Source organism: Carcharodon carcharias, chromosome 18 (genome assembly GCF_017639515.1).
Source record: "Carcharodon carcharias isolate sCarCar2 chromosome 18, sCarCar2.pri, whole genome shotgun sequence".
In the NCBI taxonomy this organism is placed as follows: Eukaryota; Metazoa; Chordata; class Chondrichthyes; order Lamniformes; family Lamnidae; genus Carcharodon; species Carcharodon carcharias.
In genome coordinates, this window is record NC_054484.1 from 69,608,220 (window position 1) to 69,626,754 (window position 18,535).

Here is an 18,535-nt window from a genome sequence, read left to right on the forward strand (position 1 = left end):
AATAAACAGTAAAGAGTCACAAAAACAGATGCAAATTAAAATAAGACCCATAAACTAGACTATATATAGGCAGATTTGTTAATGTGGAATGAAACTGCTTTAATTCAGTTCACCAAAGCTTTATTAGTACAGAGCATTTAACTTTAAGGATGTTCTATTTTTTTGCTACAACTACAGTATTCTTTTCCGCATATGGGAGTTTGCATAAGGGTATCACTCACCACACACAGAGCTGCCATAGAAATCCCAGTACAAACCAGGGTCATCGCTGCTTCGACCTTGCAAGTCAGCAAAATATTCTGGGGCAGAATAAAAACACACAAATTGGTCAAAACACTGAAGGCAGAGCACCTGCTCATTGTAGTTGTGTCATACGGTACATAAAACGTTAACAAAACATGGCACTGACATGTGCAGTATCCCAACTGTGCAGTTTGAGATTGCAAAAGGCTGATCCAGCAATGATGCAAGGCCAAAGTTGTAAAAATAAAAAGTACCAGTATATTGGACCAGGTATCAAAATGTTATGTTAGAGACAACCCCCACCCCCACCTCCTTAAAGCCCAACCTGGAACGGCTTTGGTTCTTTCTTACTTGGTTATTCACATCTCCCGGACAATTACATGATGAGTGGGTCTCTTTTATAATGCATGATGCCCCCTGCATTTTATGTGGCTAGATGGACCAGATGAACTTCCCCCGTCTGTCATTTTTGTATGTTCGTATGTAAAATATAATTACATAGAAAGTAGTACACCATTTTTGTGACATTTCACAGGCTGCTTGTTTCTTTGCTTACACTCAGCTCTCAGCAGCCTATGTCACAAATTGCTTTTAGCAGAGCAGGTGGGAGGAGAAGGGGTGACAGGAATGGAGAAGAAATGAAGAATCATCAGGTTTTTGCACCTAGCCCAGTGGTGAGTTTTTAAAGAGATAATGAATGTATTTTTCAGAAGAACGCCTGAGGACATGTCCATTAAAGCATCTCTTCAGGTAAAATAACTGTATTTAGAATCCCTGCTAATCCTGTGTTTATTTCAAGCTAAAATAAAACAGGGCATGTGCAATAATTGAAGTTCAGACATTTCAAAATTGACATTTCATTCTTATTGCATTGGACCATTCACAGAAATAATTTCTATTCAATTCATCATTTAAATGAAACTAATCTGAATCATGGCTTTTACAGATTAATTCCTAATGAGAGTTTATACTTTACCTATACACACATGCACACACACCTGTGTGCATTTGAGTGTATAATATGTCTAAGTGCTTCAGGGCACAGGACCACTATTGAGGCAACTTCTTAAAAATTTCAGACATCTGCTGAGCCTGCTCATTTCCCCAGAGATATACAGTGGTGCCTGTATTTACAATGTTTTGAAGGGGAAAATAAAGGTTCAGAGAAAGGATACCACACAAATGCATTTGCATCTTTGGCACTTTGTTAGGTCCTATTTTTATGCTGACACCCTTCTGTATAGGGTCAGGCAAATTGCACCTGGACAGTCTGGAGACTCCTGCATGTGAAGAATATGAGTTCTTAAGGAGAACATCATAAATCGGTGCACAGCCCTACAGCAGACACGCAAAGCAATCATAGGACAGGGACGGCTGTGTCAGTGCCTATTAAAGTAACAGCTTCCTGAACTGGTATATCACTGGGTTCTTCCTAAAAACAACTGGGTACGTCTTCAAAATCTCCTAACCTGCAGTGCACAGTTGCAACATGCACATTATAGAAGCCTATTTTACCCATACTACTCAATCAATCTATTTCTCCAACAGGAGTGAAAAAAAGCACTACACATTTTTAGTCTGTTTCAATTTCCAAAATAGATAGATGGGAACACCACCACCTGGAAATTCCCCTCCAGGTCACTCACCATCCTCACTTGGAAATATATCGCCGTTCCTTCACTGTCACTGGTCAAAATCCTGGAACTCCCTTCTTAAAAGTACTGTAGGTGTACCTACACCACATGGATTGCAGCGGTTAAAGAAGGCAGCTCATCACCACTTTCTCAAGGGCAACTAGGGATGGGCAATAAATGCTGGCCTAGCCAGCGAAGTCCACATCCCATGAATGAATAAAAAAATTGAGGGCACAAATGCAATAATGCATAGCACTACCTCCAACGTCCTTCCCTTCCTGAGAAGGGAGGAGTCCTCTCCATCAATATGCAGTTGGTCTGTCATCATATAGACAGAATCATGTACATTAATACTCCCTATCCTGGCCACTTGAACCACCTGCCATTGTCTAAATCCTTCCACGAGATTCATCAACTGCATCTTCCCGGTATATCATGTTCAATGCACCAGCTGTTCTGTGTTACAATGCCAAATAACTGACCTTGTATTATTGTGCTGTCTGCACTACTGGTCAGCAGTGTTCCCAATGCCATTGTGCTGCAACTGCATTATCACAAGGTTGACCTCTATTATCTAATCCAATAGTGATTAACAATGACTAAATAGTAACTCAGTTAACTCATAAGTGAGAATTTATGCAGCACTTTCGGGACATACTAAAACAAAATTTTTGTGGCAAATAGTTAGAACACAGCGAGGTCCCACAAACAGCAATTAGATAAATGTCCTTTAGGGAAGGAAATCTGCTGTCCTTACTTGGTCTGGCCTACATGTGACTCCAGACCCACAGCAATGTAGTTGACTCTTAAATGCACTCTGAAAAGGGCAATTAGGGATGGGCAATGAATGCTGGCCTAGCCAGCAGTGCCCACATCCCATGAATGAATTAAATGATCACTTAATCTATCTTGCAAGTGTTGGTTGCAGGATTTTTATTCTGTTTTTTTAAATAATGAATATAATATTTTTCAGCAACCTGAATAGACAGGTGAAATCCCAGTTTAAATTTGAATGGCATCTCTTACAGTGCAGCAATCCCTCAGTACTGCATGCGAATCATCTTAAAATATGTGCTCAAATCCTGGACAGCTACTTGAACCACTAGTTGATCAAGTCAAACTGACAATTACATATTTTTACACATTGCTGATACATATGTTCTATAACATTAATGCTTCTTGTTAGGCTCCAAATAAAAATGGAAAATTTTTATTCATATAAACTCTTACCATGCATTAATAAGTCAGCCACCTTGGGTTTCATTCAAAATTGAACTTACTTATTTTTATTAAAATGAGATAATTACTCAGTGTAACACTTGTGATAATTGACTAAATCAAATTACTTTCATACTTTCACCATTGTGCTGCAAAATTTACATCAAAGGTAATTTCACAATTGTGCCAAAAAGTGTCCCTTAATGAAGTTAATTGAAATGTCTAGACTGAAAGGGGTTAACAACCGGGATTTGGACATACCTGCGAGAAACATTTCCATCACTTCACTGTGTGCCATCTTTAGAATAGTACGACCAGAGTATGTGGCCAGCGTTGGATCTGCACTGTATGAAAGCAACAGCCGAACCACTTCTAAGTGATCATTTTCTACTGCATCATGAATAGGCCTTCAACAAAAACAAAACTTCAAAACTTAATTTGGTGGTAGAGAAAAGTATGAATGCAAATCTTATGTAGAGGATACAGAAAGGCAGTGGATTTGGAACACCATTCAACTACATGGACATTACAGCAGAAACCAATCTCATCTGTAACTATGCACTTTTCCAGTAGTGATCAATAAATAGCAGATTGCCATGAGACCCTGGGTGATGAATTTTATTCCCCAGGAGTTTCATGTGTGGACTAGATTGGCTTCTGTTTAGATGCTGATAGTTGAATAGAGTGCCAACATTCCATTGTATATGCACATACATAACAGTAAACTCAGCAATACTGAGTTCCCAGCAGGGAGTGGCACTCAATGGGAGCACAAATTGGAGAATTAGGGCGGTAGCTCAACGCAGTTGCTCAGCCAGAGCATGACAGCACTGAATACATAAAATTGCCTAATTCACATGGCTCATTGAAACACTAAGCAGTGCATTTGCTGAGGTACTTGATGTCGAAGCTTGCTGCTTACAATGGGGACTTTGCTCCATCTCTAGGTCTCAACACTCTAACTTGGTAAGCAAAACAAAAATCATCAAAAGAGAATTTGGAAGGCAAAAACCAAATGGCAGAAAAAAATTATGGTACCAAATTATCTTTCATCAAATTCAGGAATTCACTTAAACTGTTTGGTTTAATTCCAGTTTTATCAAACTAAATAATTCCTTGTACTGAAAGCCACAGACATCAGTTGCTTAGATAAAAATTAAAGGAAGAGTCAAAATTAAAATTTGAATCCAGCATTTCAATGCTCTCGCTTGAGTACCGATCACTCAGTTAAGTTTCACAGGCTTAATACAAAGTAATCTAGTCCAATTTAACCCAAGAAAATAAATACCTTGTTCCATCCTGAGCACTGCAGTTAACATCAGCTCCATGTTCTAGAAGGTGGCATACAATGCTGAGCCATCCTCTGGCACAGGCTTCATGCAAAGCACAATAACCTGCATTATCACGGTGATTTACATCGCAAACCTTGTTCTCCAAACAGTATAGTACTACTTCCTAGGGGAAAAAAAAAAGAATTAATTTGCATCATATAAAACAGGTGCCAGATTAATTGATGAAAGTGACAAGGAAATAAAATTATAAATCCTACTCTTGCGCTTTATTTCAATTGCAAATGTATTTACAAAATTGTCCCCAATCTCACAATGCAACAGGTACTGTTTTAATAGAGTAATGTTTCAATACCAAAACAAAATCCATATAAAATGACACCTGCAAATAAATTCTAAGCAGTTTGTAAAAACAGAAATAATATTTCGGCTTTCATCTAGGCTGCATCTGGCAATATATTCATGTCAATTTACATATGTTTAACCATACAATTGAAGAAGTTGTTGGCATATATTTAATACCAATAACCAAGGGGAACAACATCTCCACCAAGCCTCTACTAAAATGCCGAACAAGGCATGTGCTTCCTGAGCAAGTTGCTGATCAATAAACTGCACTATAGACCCCTTCCTGATATTCTTGTCTCTCATCATTTCACAAGAACACATGCTAATTTGGAGCAGTCAGCTAGACAACCAAAAACAATTTCAGCATTTCAATACCAAATTCAAACAATTGTTGAATCCTGAACTTCTTAATGTTTGAAAGGCAATTACCTTAAGCTCCAAACTTGTATCTAAAAAAAAGATTTTCCAGCAGAAAGATAGACCCTGATAAAAGGTCATTGACCTGAAACATTAACTCTGCTGAATCTGCCATAGCTGCTGAGTGTTTACAGCATTCTCTGCTTCAGATTTTCAGCATTCCTAGTATTTCAATTTTATAATAGATGAAAGCTGTTCAATTTAGATTGACAAATATTTCCAAACACACCTATACTTCTTAATTGATATGAAAGACCAAAATACTGTGAGGGACTAAGACCTCACACTGTTTTTTTAAAAATATATAAAGATATGCTCATTGCTATTTCTACAATTTTTAAAACTGAACAATGACCTTTAAAATGGCTGAAACTGTGTCTGTCTGTGACCCCTGAACAAAAGAAGCCATCTGACAGTTTTAGGAAAACTCTTACCTCCTTATCTCTGAGAAGCCACTAACGACCACGTATGGACTGTACAGCACAACTTCAAAGAGAGCTATACAAAGGCCATCTGCATTTAATAACCCAAGCTGGCCAGAAGGAGATGGATCGTCTGCTAAGATAAAGGCCCCACAACCTTTCTTTCAATTTCTAATTTCTGAAAAATTTAAATCTCTGGAATCCAGACGATGGATATACATCCTTTATCAATATGGCAGAGAGGTGGGAATCATGTGGCATGGGCCTCTGGCTTGTGGAAAAATAATATTGCCTTGCTGAACTGCATAGCTCAGTCTGCTGTTTAATATCTGACTACCTGGCCACACCGAAGGAGCTCTGGCCCAAGTTGCACATCTGGCCTTGTCTACCCTACTCCTGCTGGAAGTCTATACCATCGCCTAAAAGACTGATTTATCTCCGGATGCCTATCGCATTGCGTGAAGTCAACACCTCCGGAAAACTGCATTATCCAGCATTGGTTTTCAACCCACCGACCTCCATGAAGGAAAACCTCACTGGACTTTGATTCTAGACTCTGGAACCCACGTGAAACAATATTTCTTTTCTCCGTGGTCTTTGTACTGTAAATCTTTCTTTTCTCTATCCCTCTCTTTACTATCTGAATACGAGGTGGATGTTGCAAACCCTCTTTTCACATTTTCAGTGTGTGCAAATAAACTAACCTTTTGAGTTCATCCCATCTTGAGTTTGCTGTGGGGTTATTAATAAAAATTTGGATCACACCAAAACTGAGGGGTTGGGAAATACGCTACTGCTTATAAAGAGGGAAACAAATCAAAACACCTTACTGTTTACGGACAGATGGTGAGAGGAAACATTAGTGCTGTTTAAATTAACTCCCCCTCCTGTCTGTAACAATACAAACACCTGTTTGTGGATCTGAAATGCCAAAAGTATGCTGGTGTTGAACTATTGATAATAAACAGAATTAGCACAGTAGAAAGAAGGGATTTCAGCAAAGGTGAATGAGCAATACAACTACTATGGGTAGATGCAAGATACTGAGAGAAGTTGTTTGCAGACTTCCTGATAGGGGGTAGTGATGTTGTGAAAGGCTAGATTTTTGTTAGGTAAGGGTCTAAAGAAATACAGAACAAAAGTAGATAAATGGAATTGAAGTACAGGTCAGCCATGATCTTTTTGAAAGACTGAATGGTCTATTCTGTCTCTCTGCTCCTAGAATATTTTTTGATTCAAACTACCTCTTGAAAGGTAAATAAGGACTTGAAAATATCTGTTAACCAGCAGAATATTTTAACCATTACAGCTCTTAGTCTTCCTCTTTCAGTTTCTATCATTTCACTGGGGCTCGCCATAATGCTGGTTGATCACTCCCTCTTCTCCATCTCCTCCTGTCAGTTACCCATTCTTCTTCCAATCGCACTGCATTTAAGTCTCTCACCACCACATTCGCCCATCTAGTCTTAGACCTTCCTCATTTCCTGGCAGACCCATCTTCATTATTTGCTTCGCTATATTTCCTCTCCCCACAACAGATGACAATACCAGTTCAATCACTTGTTGGCTACTTTCTTCAATGCTTCCACAATCTTCACTGACCTCCTGATGTGCTGGTTCCTGGTCTTATCCTTTCTTGTTACCCACACATCCACCTCAGCATCCTCATCTCTTTAGTATTCAGTCATTGTTCCTCTCTTCCAGACATTGCCCAAGTTTCTGCACTATATAACAAGGCCAGCCTCACAACTGTCTTGTAGATTCTTCCTTTCAGTTTCAGCAATACTTTTCTATTACTTAGTACTCCACTACAATTCTTCCAATTACCAAATTAACTTATTTAATTAATGTACTTGTTGTGCCATGACTTTCATGTTAAACTGATAATCATTGTGACAAGCATTCAATGTAATATCACTGAAAAAAACATCCCATTTCTGGTGGTGCCTCCTCCAATGAGACAAACCTATCAAGTTCAGTAGCACTGTACTACCTAGTATCGTAGAAAAGGTCAACAAAATGAATTTGAATGCACAAAGGATATCACAATGTGCACTGAAGTCATGTTATACTTACAATGTGTGACCCTCACTCCTTAGGCTAGTAGTCAAACACTTTTAGATAGGTATAACATGTGTGCAAATAGATTAGAGAAACTTGGAACATCTAGGGCTGGGTTTTCATTCTGGCATGGGAACTGGATACCTGCATCATTTCCAGGTCCCCACTGTGCAAAGCTATCTTTAAATGCAAAGATCCAACTGGGCCAGAGATGAGCTCAGCGCCAAATGAGTTAACATTGCTAGCAGGGAGAAACAAATTCTTGCATATGATCCCCAAAGGAAGACAGCAGCCATTACTGAGCTTGCCACTGCCTTGCAAACCTTGCAAAACAGAGAATGCAGGAGATCAGAGGGCCAACAGCCTCACGGCACAGACAAGTGGCAAAATGGCCAACGTAAAGATTGTAGACATGTTCTGACAGACCTTTGCTTCAGCACAAACATGACTTGATGGCTCCCCATATTGCACCTGACAGCTATGTATTAGGGTGCACAAGACTGTTCAGTTTTGCCATTTTGCAATTTCAAAGTCACCATCTAACCCTCCCCAGCCCATTAAGGAGCTCTTCAAGGCAATCAATTGGAGGCAAGTGGGTTCCTAGCATCCCCATCGTCCTCGTTTAGAAAATAGCAGCATGTCCTGAAGGTGTCGGGATACTGACACACAATTCAGGAGCACTATTTTCAATGCATGCCCACACCCGATCTCGTCCAAGCCCCTAATGTCTAGAGTAAACAGAATCTCTCTGTGAATATGACATGGTAAAATTCAATATGCTTCATTAACAGATAAGAAAAATAAGACTAGTCATCTAGTTAAATAGCCATAATTTTCAATTTTTTGGTAGACTGAGCCAGTCAGTAAACATTCATGAAGTATACATTTAAAACATCACACTGGAGGTCAGAATTTGTAACGCCCTACTGCTAGCAAAGGGTCTTACTTGATGCAACACAGGTTAGAATTCTCTAATGGTGTTCACATTAAAGCTCCACACTGGAAATTTATCCCTTATAATGTCATCAGTACTATGATTTTAGCTGCAAAACAGTGCCCGTTTCAAATTAGAGTCAAAAGTGGGCATGATACACAACGTAGCTTAGCACAATGTAACCAGGAACATTATTTATTGATACCAGCTGAGATATTCACTACTTTATTAAAAGCTTCAAAATACTAATGTGCTTTATCACTGATACCTGTATTTCTATTTGTGCTAGTATACTGATGATTTTCCAGTATCTGATTTATAGATTAGTAACCTAGTCACCAAGGTAGTGAATCAGCTGGCGGAGCCAAAGGAAGTTTTTATTCCCTTACAGAACATTGAGCAAGCACTAAGGTATCCAAATCTCTGACAAGTTAAGCACATTGTAAGTATAATAGCACTGATTGACCATGATTGCTATTACTCCCGAAGCCACTAGTAACCAGTTACCAAGGTAGTGAATCAGCTGGCAGGGCCAAAGGAAGTTTTTATTCCCTTACAGAACATTGAGCAAGGACTAAGGTTTCCAAATCTCTGACAAGTTAAGCAAATTGTAAATATAATAGGTACTGATTGACCGTGATTGCTATTACTCCTGAAGCCACTACATATTGTTTTGACAGCAAAAAACTTATTTTTCATTAGATTGTAATGCAGAAATGTAGCAGAAATTTCATATATTCTTTGTTATTAAATTATCTGCTCGAGTGATCTTAAATGTTAATGCAATCCAAAGATTTAGTTAGAAAAATTGCCATTTATAACCTCATCGCAAGACACAAAAAACTTAGCATGCCTTATTCAAACATACTTTTGATGCAGCTTGATAATGGAACATTTTAAATTTTATTCAGGATTTTTTCATATTTCAAATATTCAAATGCATGTTGCATTATTTAAAGTGAAGCATTTAGCCTAAATTTATGCACCAACTTGGTGTATACACATATATAGTTGATATATTCTTGAAAAACTGTCAACTGCTACAACTTCAATGTTTAAATATTGCATCTTCCAAACTTATTGTGGCTATTACAAAATGGCACATTAATCTACGTGGAAATTAAACTATTTACCTCTTAAATAAAACTCAATTAACATTTTATGACTACAGCAGATGACAGAAAACAAAATGAAAGAATTCTTAATCATATAATTACCTGTTTTCAAATATAGAACTTACCTCATAGCCTAGACGTGCAGCTCTTTGTAGCAAAGTCTCACCAGCGTTTTTATTGACAATGAGTCTGCGTGCTTCTGGAGGCATTGGACGACTTGGAGTTGTCTCCTGTGGAGAGCTGACTGCTTGTGCAGTCAAGGGCCGGGAGCATTGCAGTAATAATGGAATCTGCAACAAACGATCCGAAGACTTCTGCTCACATGTTTTCTTTGGTGTGGAATCTATGTCTGTGGTTTGTGCTGGGCGCTTTCTAGAATTCCTGTTCACACTGGTTTGCTGTAAATGAGCAACCAAAAAAATTGTTAACGGAATGGAGGACACTGAGTTAGTTTGTTAAATAAGCCTATGCAAATGTTTGATCTAAATTCTCTTAGTTATGAGAAAAAACACTGACCAGAATTTTTTTCGTGTCGAGCGGACTGGGCGGGAGCAATCGCAGAGCTGACTGCCACTCGTGATCAGTTCCGCGCCGCCATTTTACACGGGCGGGCCAATTAAGGCCCACCCAGCGTAAGACGTGAGCAGTAGCAGCGCTACCTGTGCAGGTTGGGGGTTGGGGATTGGGGGGTTGGCGGGAGAAGGGAGATTTGGGGCCAGCGCATGTGCGCAAAAGAGCACTTTAATCTCCCTGAGGCAGCTCCGTGCCTCAGGGAGTTTGAAGCGGTTTATAAAAACAATTTTACAGGCATTAAAAATTTAATGAGACATGTCTCCTCATGTGACTGTGAAATGGGACATGTTTTTATTTTTCATATAAAGTTTTCATTTCAGTAGCAAAAGCTTTGGGAAACTTCATCCCACTCATGGGTGAGGTTTCCTAAGAAACATGAAGGCCCGCTTGGCCTTTTTGCCTATGCGTCAACCTTAAGGTTGGACAGGCAGTGCAAACAATGGCTTTAATAGGCCTATCAGTTGTCGGTGGCCACGCAGCCAATTCCGGCATGCGCCCACTGAACGAAACATTGCGAGACAGCGCGATGACATTGGGATGCACAACCGACGTCACCGTGCATCATTTTACATGCCGGCGTGTTGGGCCCGCCTCCGCACGCCGACTGAAAAATCCTGGCCATTAATTTAGCTGAACGGCAATAAAGCTAAAATTTACATTTGCGTAGTGCCTTATCACTTCTCAGAAACATCCCAAATTGTTTCCAATAAAACAAACTATTTTGAACTGCAGTTATTTAGGCAAGAGATCAGAGAATGATGCACATTTTTAGAATGATATATTACTCAGCCCAGAAGTGAAACACTTAAGATGTATTCAAGGAAAGCTGCTGAAGCCAGTTGAATATAGGGGAACTGACAGACCTAGCAAATGGTCATTAACAATACACTTTAAACAGGGGTGTAATCATGTAGTGGTTTTGGTACTGAACTAGCAACCCACAGGCCATGAGTTAAAATCTCCTCCTGGCAAATTGTTGAAACAGCATTCAATAAATATGGTAATTTGGGGATGAGCACCAAAAAAATAAACCATGAAAGCACTGGGCTGTCATAAAAACTCAACTGATTCACCAACAACATTTTGCAAAGGGAACTTGCAATCCTACCTGGCCTGGCATATGCATGACTTCAGTCCACAGCATGGTGACATTGTCTTTTCCAGTATTGTCCACATCCCAAGATAAAATGAAAAATGATGGGGTACTTGTGTTTCAACCCTTTGTTGAAGGTGCTAAGTAAGGGTGGGGCTTGAGAAGGTTTACTGATGTCCTACAGCAGATCCACTACTAGCAGCAAAGGATACAACTTCAGAATGACTTGTCTCCCTAACCACACTACCCTGGGAAACCAAGCTAAAGCTTAGAATTTTACTCAAAAATAAGACAGAAGTTTTGCATTTATTTATTTTAAAAACAAGAATAACATGCATTTATATATTGTTTAAAAACATGCTTCACAGAGGAGCAATCAGAAATATATGCTGACCCAAAGGAGGTGATATTAGGAGAGATAACCAAAAGCTTGGCCAAAGAGGAGAAGATGGAGGTGAAGAAGCAGAGGGGTTTTGTTAAGGAGTCTAGAGCATGGAGCCCAAGCAGCTGAGGGGATGACAGCCTAGTTGTGAGTTGAAAGGGGAATTCGTGAAAGGTTAGAGATTGTAGGACTTATGGCGTTAGGGCCAGGAGAGGTTACAGTTTTGTGAAAAGACAAGGTCACATGGATCAGAAATTTTAATTTGAAAGTGTTGAAGAACTAAGAGCTAATGTAACTCAGCAAGGACAGCAGTGATAGGTTAGCAGCCCTTGGTGAACATAAGATATGAGGACCATGTGTTTTAGATAGGCTGAACTTTCTGTAGGGTGAAGGATAGGTGACAAATTGAATAGATGAGTCTGTAGGTGAAAAATCATTAAGGATGTTTTCAGCAGCAGATGGTCACATTAGTGGTGGAGGCAGGTGATGTGACAGTAGAAGTAAGCAGTCTTTGAGGTAAGAGAGAATGAAGTCAGGAGCTGAGTCCAGAGTCGAATAAGACAACAAGATTGGGATTGGAATAATTTTGGGAGACAGTGGCTGAAAAGGTGGATGGAATCAATGGTGTGCATAAAGTTTGTTGTGGGGTCAATCTCATAAAACAGAGGCAGTGGAGATGCTGGAGAGGTTGTAGCAAAATAGAGCTGTGTTTCATCAGTATACAATTGGAAGCTCGTCTGCAGATGATGTCCCCAAAACAACATGTAGATGAGGAAGGTACAATGATAGATCCTACTTAAAACTAAGTCAGAATTATGAGTAGAAGAATGAATGGGAAACTCAGATGAAATATTTTCACATGAAAGATTATTAGAAGATCAACTTCCTTCCCACAAATGGCTATTGATGCTGAGAGTATTACATAATTTAAAAGGGAATTACAGAGGTACTTGAAAAGGAAGGGTTTAAAAGGACAATGAACTGGAATTGAATAGATATTTCCAGTTTAAGAGGTAGCGCTGATATAGGAATGATGGGCCAATTACCCTCCTTAAGTGCTGTAATTTCTATAATTCTATGAATACTTAAGGGTTGATTTTATGAATGTGCACATAGCCTTGTGGATAGCAATGCATATTAGAAAATCACAACAGTGCACTCCTCAATTTTCCATTCATAAATATGGGACATAAAATCATGGAGTGTGAACCTGGAAGAATAATTTTGTAAAATTTGCAGTTTAGAATTGTTCCATTATTTTAATTATGGTGGCAGTATCAATTAAAATTAAATGCTCAGAAGTTCAAATAAGTTTGAAAAATCTCAAGGGCAGAGGTGGCTATCATAAAATGTATCTCCTAAAAAGGTTTTTCAAAATGTTGTGTGGCATGTCCCTTATAAATTAGCCACATGCGAGAAGTGACATAGAGCACACAATTGGACTTTTAGCAAGTTCCCTTTTGCATTTGTCATGAAAAGCCGATTACAGCCACAAATTACTTATTACTTAGTATGAATTGATCTTTTTAAGGAAGACGTGTTTTTAAAGAAATACAAGTAAGGACACTGAGCGAAAGATAGCTGATAATGTAAAGTAACCACTTTCTGGAAAAATTTCTATGTGGATTATACTGACAGACTTGTCCTGGGAGAACATGGAATGTCGCACCTGAAAAGGTGTCCATTGCCTCCGTCAAGCAGAGACACTTAAATGGGAGATAGGAAAGATGCAAAAGACTGAACTTTAATTTTCAGTGGCTGCAGAGACAAAAGACTGATTACCATGTCTCAGCAGTCATCTTAAACCCATCTTCCGTTGATTCATATCTCAAAATGTGCAAAATGGTCAGAGATCAAGAAAACGGACTCTGAGCGCAAGATATGCTTTATCTTTTCCCTGTCAGGAATACACAGGGACAATTGGTTAACACAAAGCTGGCTGCAGAGGTGTGTGTGTGCGCGTGTGTGCGTGACACACACAGCAAGAAGACCACCAACCTTTCACCCCTGCAGTTGCAGGTGAAATCTCTCTCTGTTGCTGGAGGCAAGGCTCAGCAGAAGCCACAATCAAAAAGGAAATAGGACAGCTTCTTCAGCTATCCTGCAGAACCAAGTGTCTCCAAACCAACTGCAAAACTGCCAAAGTCAACTCTACTGGAATCATCCAACTTAATGGCTACAATGTTTTGCAATATTTGCCCCACGGACAAGCCAAAGGCTGATTTGTATATCTTTTTTAGCTTTTATTTGGATGCTTAACTTCTTGTTTCTGATCTGTGTGTATGCGTGTTGCATTTTTATTACTTTTCTTAGGTTTTTAGAATCTAATAAGTGTATGCTTTCTTCGACTCAAGAGAGCCTGGTTAAATTGGCTCCTTCTAAAAAAAATTCATTTGGATGGAGAAAGGATCCCTTTTAAATTAACTTTGTTGCGACCAACTGAGGGGGTTGAATAAAGAAGGGGAGCCTGCTCATTCCTTCTACCTGGGAGCATAACAAAATTTGGGTCCCGTTTGGGAAGTAAACAAATTTGGGGATGTCGCCCGGGGACCAGTAGTAACACATTCCAAAAACAGCCCTACAAACAGTGAATTTTTAACATTGATAACCTCCTGGTGGATGATCAGATGTATTAAATTTTAAAAATATATCTTTTAGAAATAGTTGGTGGGATATAATTTATGGATAAACTGTTTCTGGGATTATATTTTCCAGCTAGTTTATAGTAAATATTGGTTGCTAATGAAAAAACAGAAGATAGGTTTCTTTACATAAGCACTTCCAGATTGCAGTTCACAGCTGAAGTGCTTGAAATAGCTAATAGCGAAGTTAACTAAAAAACTGCTTAAAACGTATTCGTTATTGGATGAGAAAAGTTACTTTGATAGGCCAGGAACTGCAAACTCTTCTTCAAATACACAGGAAGATATAAAGTACATGACATGATGGACTGATGGTCACCCTACCCAGAAATACTTGGCGGACCACATATGGCAAGAGGTAACCTAAAACAGGCAAAAACCACAGTCGTCACATGGCAACTACAGTCTTGAATGTGCCTGATTCACATGCAGAGCACTCAATACACAGCACAGAGAGGTCTCATGTTTATAGATTTTAAATAGTTGTTTGGTAGTACAGAACTTGAGTATTGCTGAGAAAAGACATTTTGTCAAAGCTTTTTGTCTTGTACTTAGCAGGATAACCACAAGAATATCAATGTCAGGAGAAGCAACAACTTTATACTGTGTGAGAAGAGAGTGCTGATTGGTTAGCAAATGGACTCTGGTTGGTAGATAGATTTCTGGTGAATTAACAGTGAAACCTTGGATTCAGTTAATATACTCGCTATTCTCAACAGGGAAATTTTGGAAAAAATGTCACATATCTGAATCAAAACACAACCAATAGGAGGCAGCTTCATACCAACTCAAGCTACCAACATTCATGCAGTATAACATAGGAAATGATGGGCAACTGATTGGAACACCATGACTTACTTTTTCATCTTTGGTCACAACAGGACCCCAACGTAAGATGACATTTGAGGAACTGAATATTACAGTGTATCTTAAGGTGGCTGGGCAGTTATTTGGTAAATGTGGTTTAAGGAATGGATTACAAAAATTGCTGGAAAAGCTCAGCAGGTCTGACAGCATCTGTGGAGAGAAAGAGAGAGTTAACATTTAGAGTCCGTATGACTCTTCATCATATGGACTTGAAACATTAACTCTGTCTTTCTCTCCACAGATGCAGTCAGACCTGCTGAGTTTTTCCAGCAATTTTTGTTTTTGTTTCAGATTTCCAGCATCCACAGTATTTTGCTTTTATCCTCAGAAATGGATTGCTGTGGAACTCCTCGGAAGGCATACGCATTAAATGTCTATTTTCCTTGCTGCATTGCTGGTACTGCTGCTAATTCCTCAATAGAGTTTCCATCCACCAAATCAATCATGTTTTGGCCATTCATATCTTCTAGATTCATGCTGAGCTCTTATTTTGTGGCAAAGTTATGGAGCAATTATTCTGGAAATCCTGGACATCATACTGTAAGGCTGTCTGGTCAATCTAGTCATGTGGAACATTACTTCGAGATACCAATCATATATCTGATCGTAATCCTGGGTTGTAGCATGAGCTTTGTTACATCCGAGTCCCATTTTGGTCCATAGTCAGTATATGGATGTCATAAGGCATGGCTGCATTGAGGAGCCTTGGTTTCCCAATTGCTATCATCCTACTTGCCATTCCTCTGTAAAATGGATCATTGTGAAAGCTTCCAGGGCAGCAGGCACTGACATATACGATTTTGCACTAGGATCCTTACATCTTCACAATGTACACAAAATTCCCTTTTGGATGATTGAGAGAGAAATCCAACTCATACAGTCACAGAAAATGGTCAGCACCACGCATACCCAAAGAAGCTGGACTGAGATCTGCTTCAAAACAGGACTCACCCTTCATCTGCATACTACCAATGAATAGTGGGCGTCCCAATACAGCTCACTGGCCAAGCCCATAGGAATTTTGGGCAGCCCACAGTTAGGTCCTGGGAGAGCAACCCCACCATGGCTCCAGCTTGCACTATTTTTATAGAGCCGGGGTGAACTTCTGCTCCTGCTGGTTTCAGAGAGATTCAACTATTAAAAAGTTTGTTCCGCCTTTTTCAATTTGGTCAGCTGCAGCAGACTCCTTTGAGCATGGAAGAACCAGAAAACTGGTTCATGCAGGTTCCACCAAATTGCTCTCCAACTTTGTGCTCCAACTCCAAATCAGTGGTAGGGCCCTGATTTGTGAATTCCAAGTGCCTAACACCTGTTTCAATTTGGCAGCCTGTGCATTTCTGGGGGGGTTCAGGTGTGAGAGATCACAATCTCTATAACCCAAAACCAGGCAAAGTGAAGTTAAATTCCAACTCTACTCCTCCATTGTGAGGGGTCTGGACAGAGTAGATAGGGAGAAGTAGTTCCTATTGGTGAAAGATTCAAGAACCAGAGGGCTCAAATTTAAGGCAATTTGCAAAAGAAGCAATGGCAACATGAGGAGAAACTTTTCCACGCAACGGGTGGTCAGGATCTGCAATGCATTGCCTGAGAGTCTGGTGGGGGCAGGTTCAATTGAGGCATTCAAAAGGGAATTAAATTATTATTTGAAAAGGAAAAAATTGAAGGGCTACACAGAAAAGGCAGGGAAGTGACACCATGTGAATTGCTTCTTCAAAGGGCCAGCATCTGTGCTGTAACCATTCCATGAGGCATTAAATGACAATGTGAGTACAATTGATGACTATCTAGGAAATTCAGCAGATCTGTTGCCTTTAGTCAGTGATGAAGGGAATGAAGTGTAGGATAACACATCTGTAGCCTCTTTGACACAGCTGTGGACATTTGACTTCAACACTAGTCCGGAAAGAGCCTGGTATATATAAATTTGGGGCCATATTGTTACATACAGAAGATGGCATAGCTGAATCAATACCTCCTTGCTCAGTTACAGCTTTCTTAAGCAAATCTCTAATGCCATGCTTGGTATAGGAGACTCCCTGTATTGTGATATTATTCCAAAAATTTTTTTGTTATTCATTCATGGGATGTGGGTGCCACTGGTTGGGCCAGCATTTATTGCCTATCTCTAATTGCCATTGATAATGTGATGGTGAGCTGCCTTCTTGAACCATTACAGCCCATGTGATGTTGGTACACCCACCTTGCTGTTAGGGGGTTCCAGGAATTTGACCCAGTGACAGTGAAGGAACGGCGATATATTTCCAAGTCAGGATTTTGAGTGGCTGGAAGGGAACTTGCAGGTGGTGGTGTTCTCATGTGTCTGCTGTCCTTATCCTTCTAGATGGTAGCGATCATGGGTTTGGAATGTGCTGTCTAAGGAGCCTTGGTGAATTCCTACAGTTCACCTTGTAGATGGTACACACTGCTGCCCTACTGTGGTGGAGGGAGTGAATGTTTGTGAATTAGGTGCCAATCAAGTGGGCTGCTTTGTCCTGGATGGTGCCATACTTCTTGAGTATTGTTGGAGCTACATTCATCTAGGCAAGTGGAGAGTATTCCATCACACTCCTAACTTATGCCTTGTAGATGGTGGACAGGCTTTGGGGAGTCAGGAGGTGAGTTACTCGTTGCAGGATTCCTAGCCTCTGACCTGCACTTGTAGTCATAGTATTTATATGCCTAGTCCAGTTCAGTTCCTGGTCAATGGTATCCCCCAGGATGTTGATAATGGGGGATTCAGCAATGGTAATTCCACTGAATGTCAAGGGGCAATGATTAGATTCTCTCTTGTTGGAGATGGTCATTGCCTGGCACTTGTGTGGTGTGAAATGTTACTTGCCACTTGTCAGCCCAAGCCTTGATATTGTCCAGGTCTTGCTGCATTTGGACATCAACTGCTTCAGAGTGAATGGCACTTAACACATGACAGGCCTTTCAAGCACTTGCTGGCCCTCCTCTACCATGTTTAATGCTCTGAGAATTGTGACTGTAATAACTATGAAGAAAGGAAGTTGGAAGAAAATCTGAATCTTGAAACAAATATATCAGTTTTCTCCTAGCTGCCTCTCCATTGACACCTGTTGGCAAGGTCAATGCATTTATTAAAATGCATTCATTTAATAATATGGCTCAAGTCCTATCAAATAACCATTATTGCCTTAATTATTACATCACATGTTTTGAGCTCTTTAGTGCTCACACATGATATTCACGCTCTAGCGACACTGTGTCAAAAAACGCAAGACCTACACTGCATGCTTGACATTTCTGTCCTGTGTTGTTCAGTTGTTACTAACA

At 39.8% G+C, this 18,535-nt stretch overlaps 1 protein-coding gene across 10 annotated transcripts in view; it reads right to left on the reverse strand.

The window, feature by feature from the left end:
- Window positions 1-18,535, reverse strand: part of bcor (BCL6 corepressor) — a 189,838-nt gene that overhangs the window by 6,480 nt on the left and 164,823 nt on the right. For all 10 annotated transcript variants that reach the window (XM_041211000.1, XM_041211005.1, XM_041210997.1 and 7 more), the window contains 4 exons: window positions 9,807-10,079; window positions 4,384-4,550; window positions 3,357-3,502; window positions 222-299 (listed from right to left, as the gene is read on the reverse strand). In XM_041211000.1, the coding sequence (XP_041066934.1) occupies window positions 222-299; window positions 3,357-3,502; window positions 4,384-4,550; window positions 9,807-10,079 (664 nt within the window). The remainder of the gene's footprint in view (window positions 1-221; window positions 300-3,356; window positions 3,503-4,383; window positions 4,551-9,806; window positions 10,080-18,535) is intronic.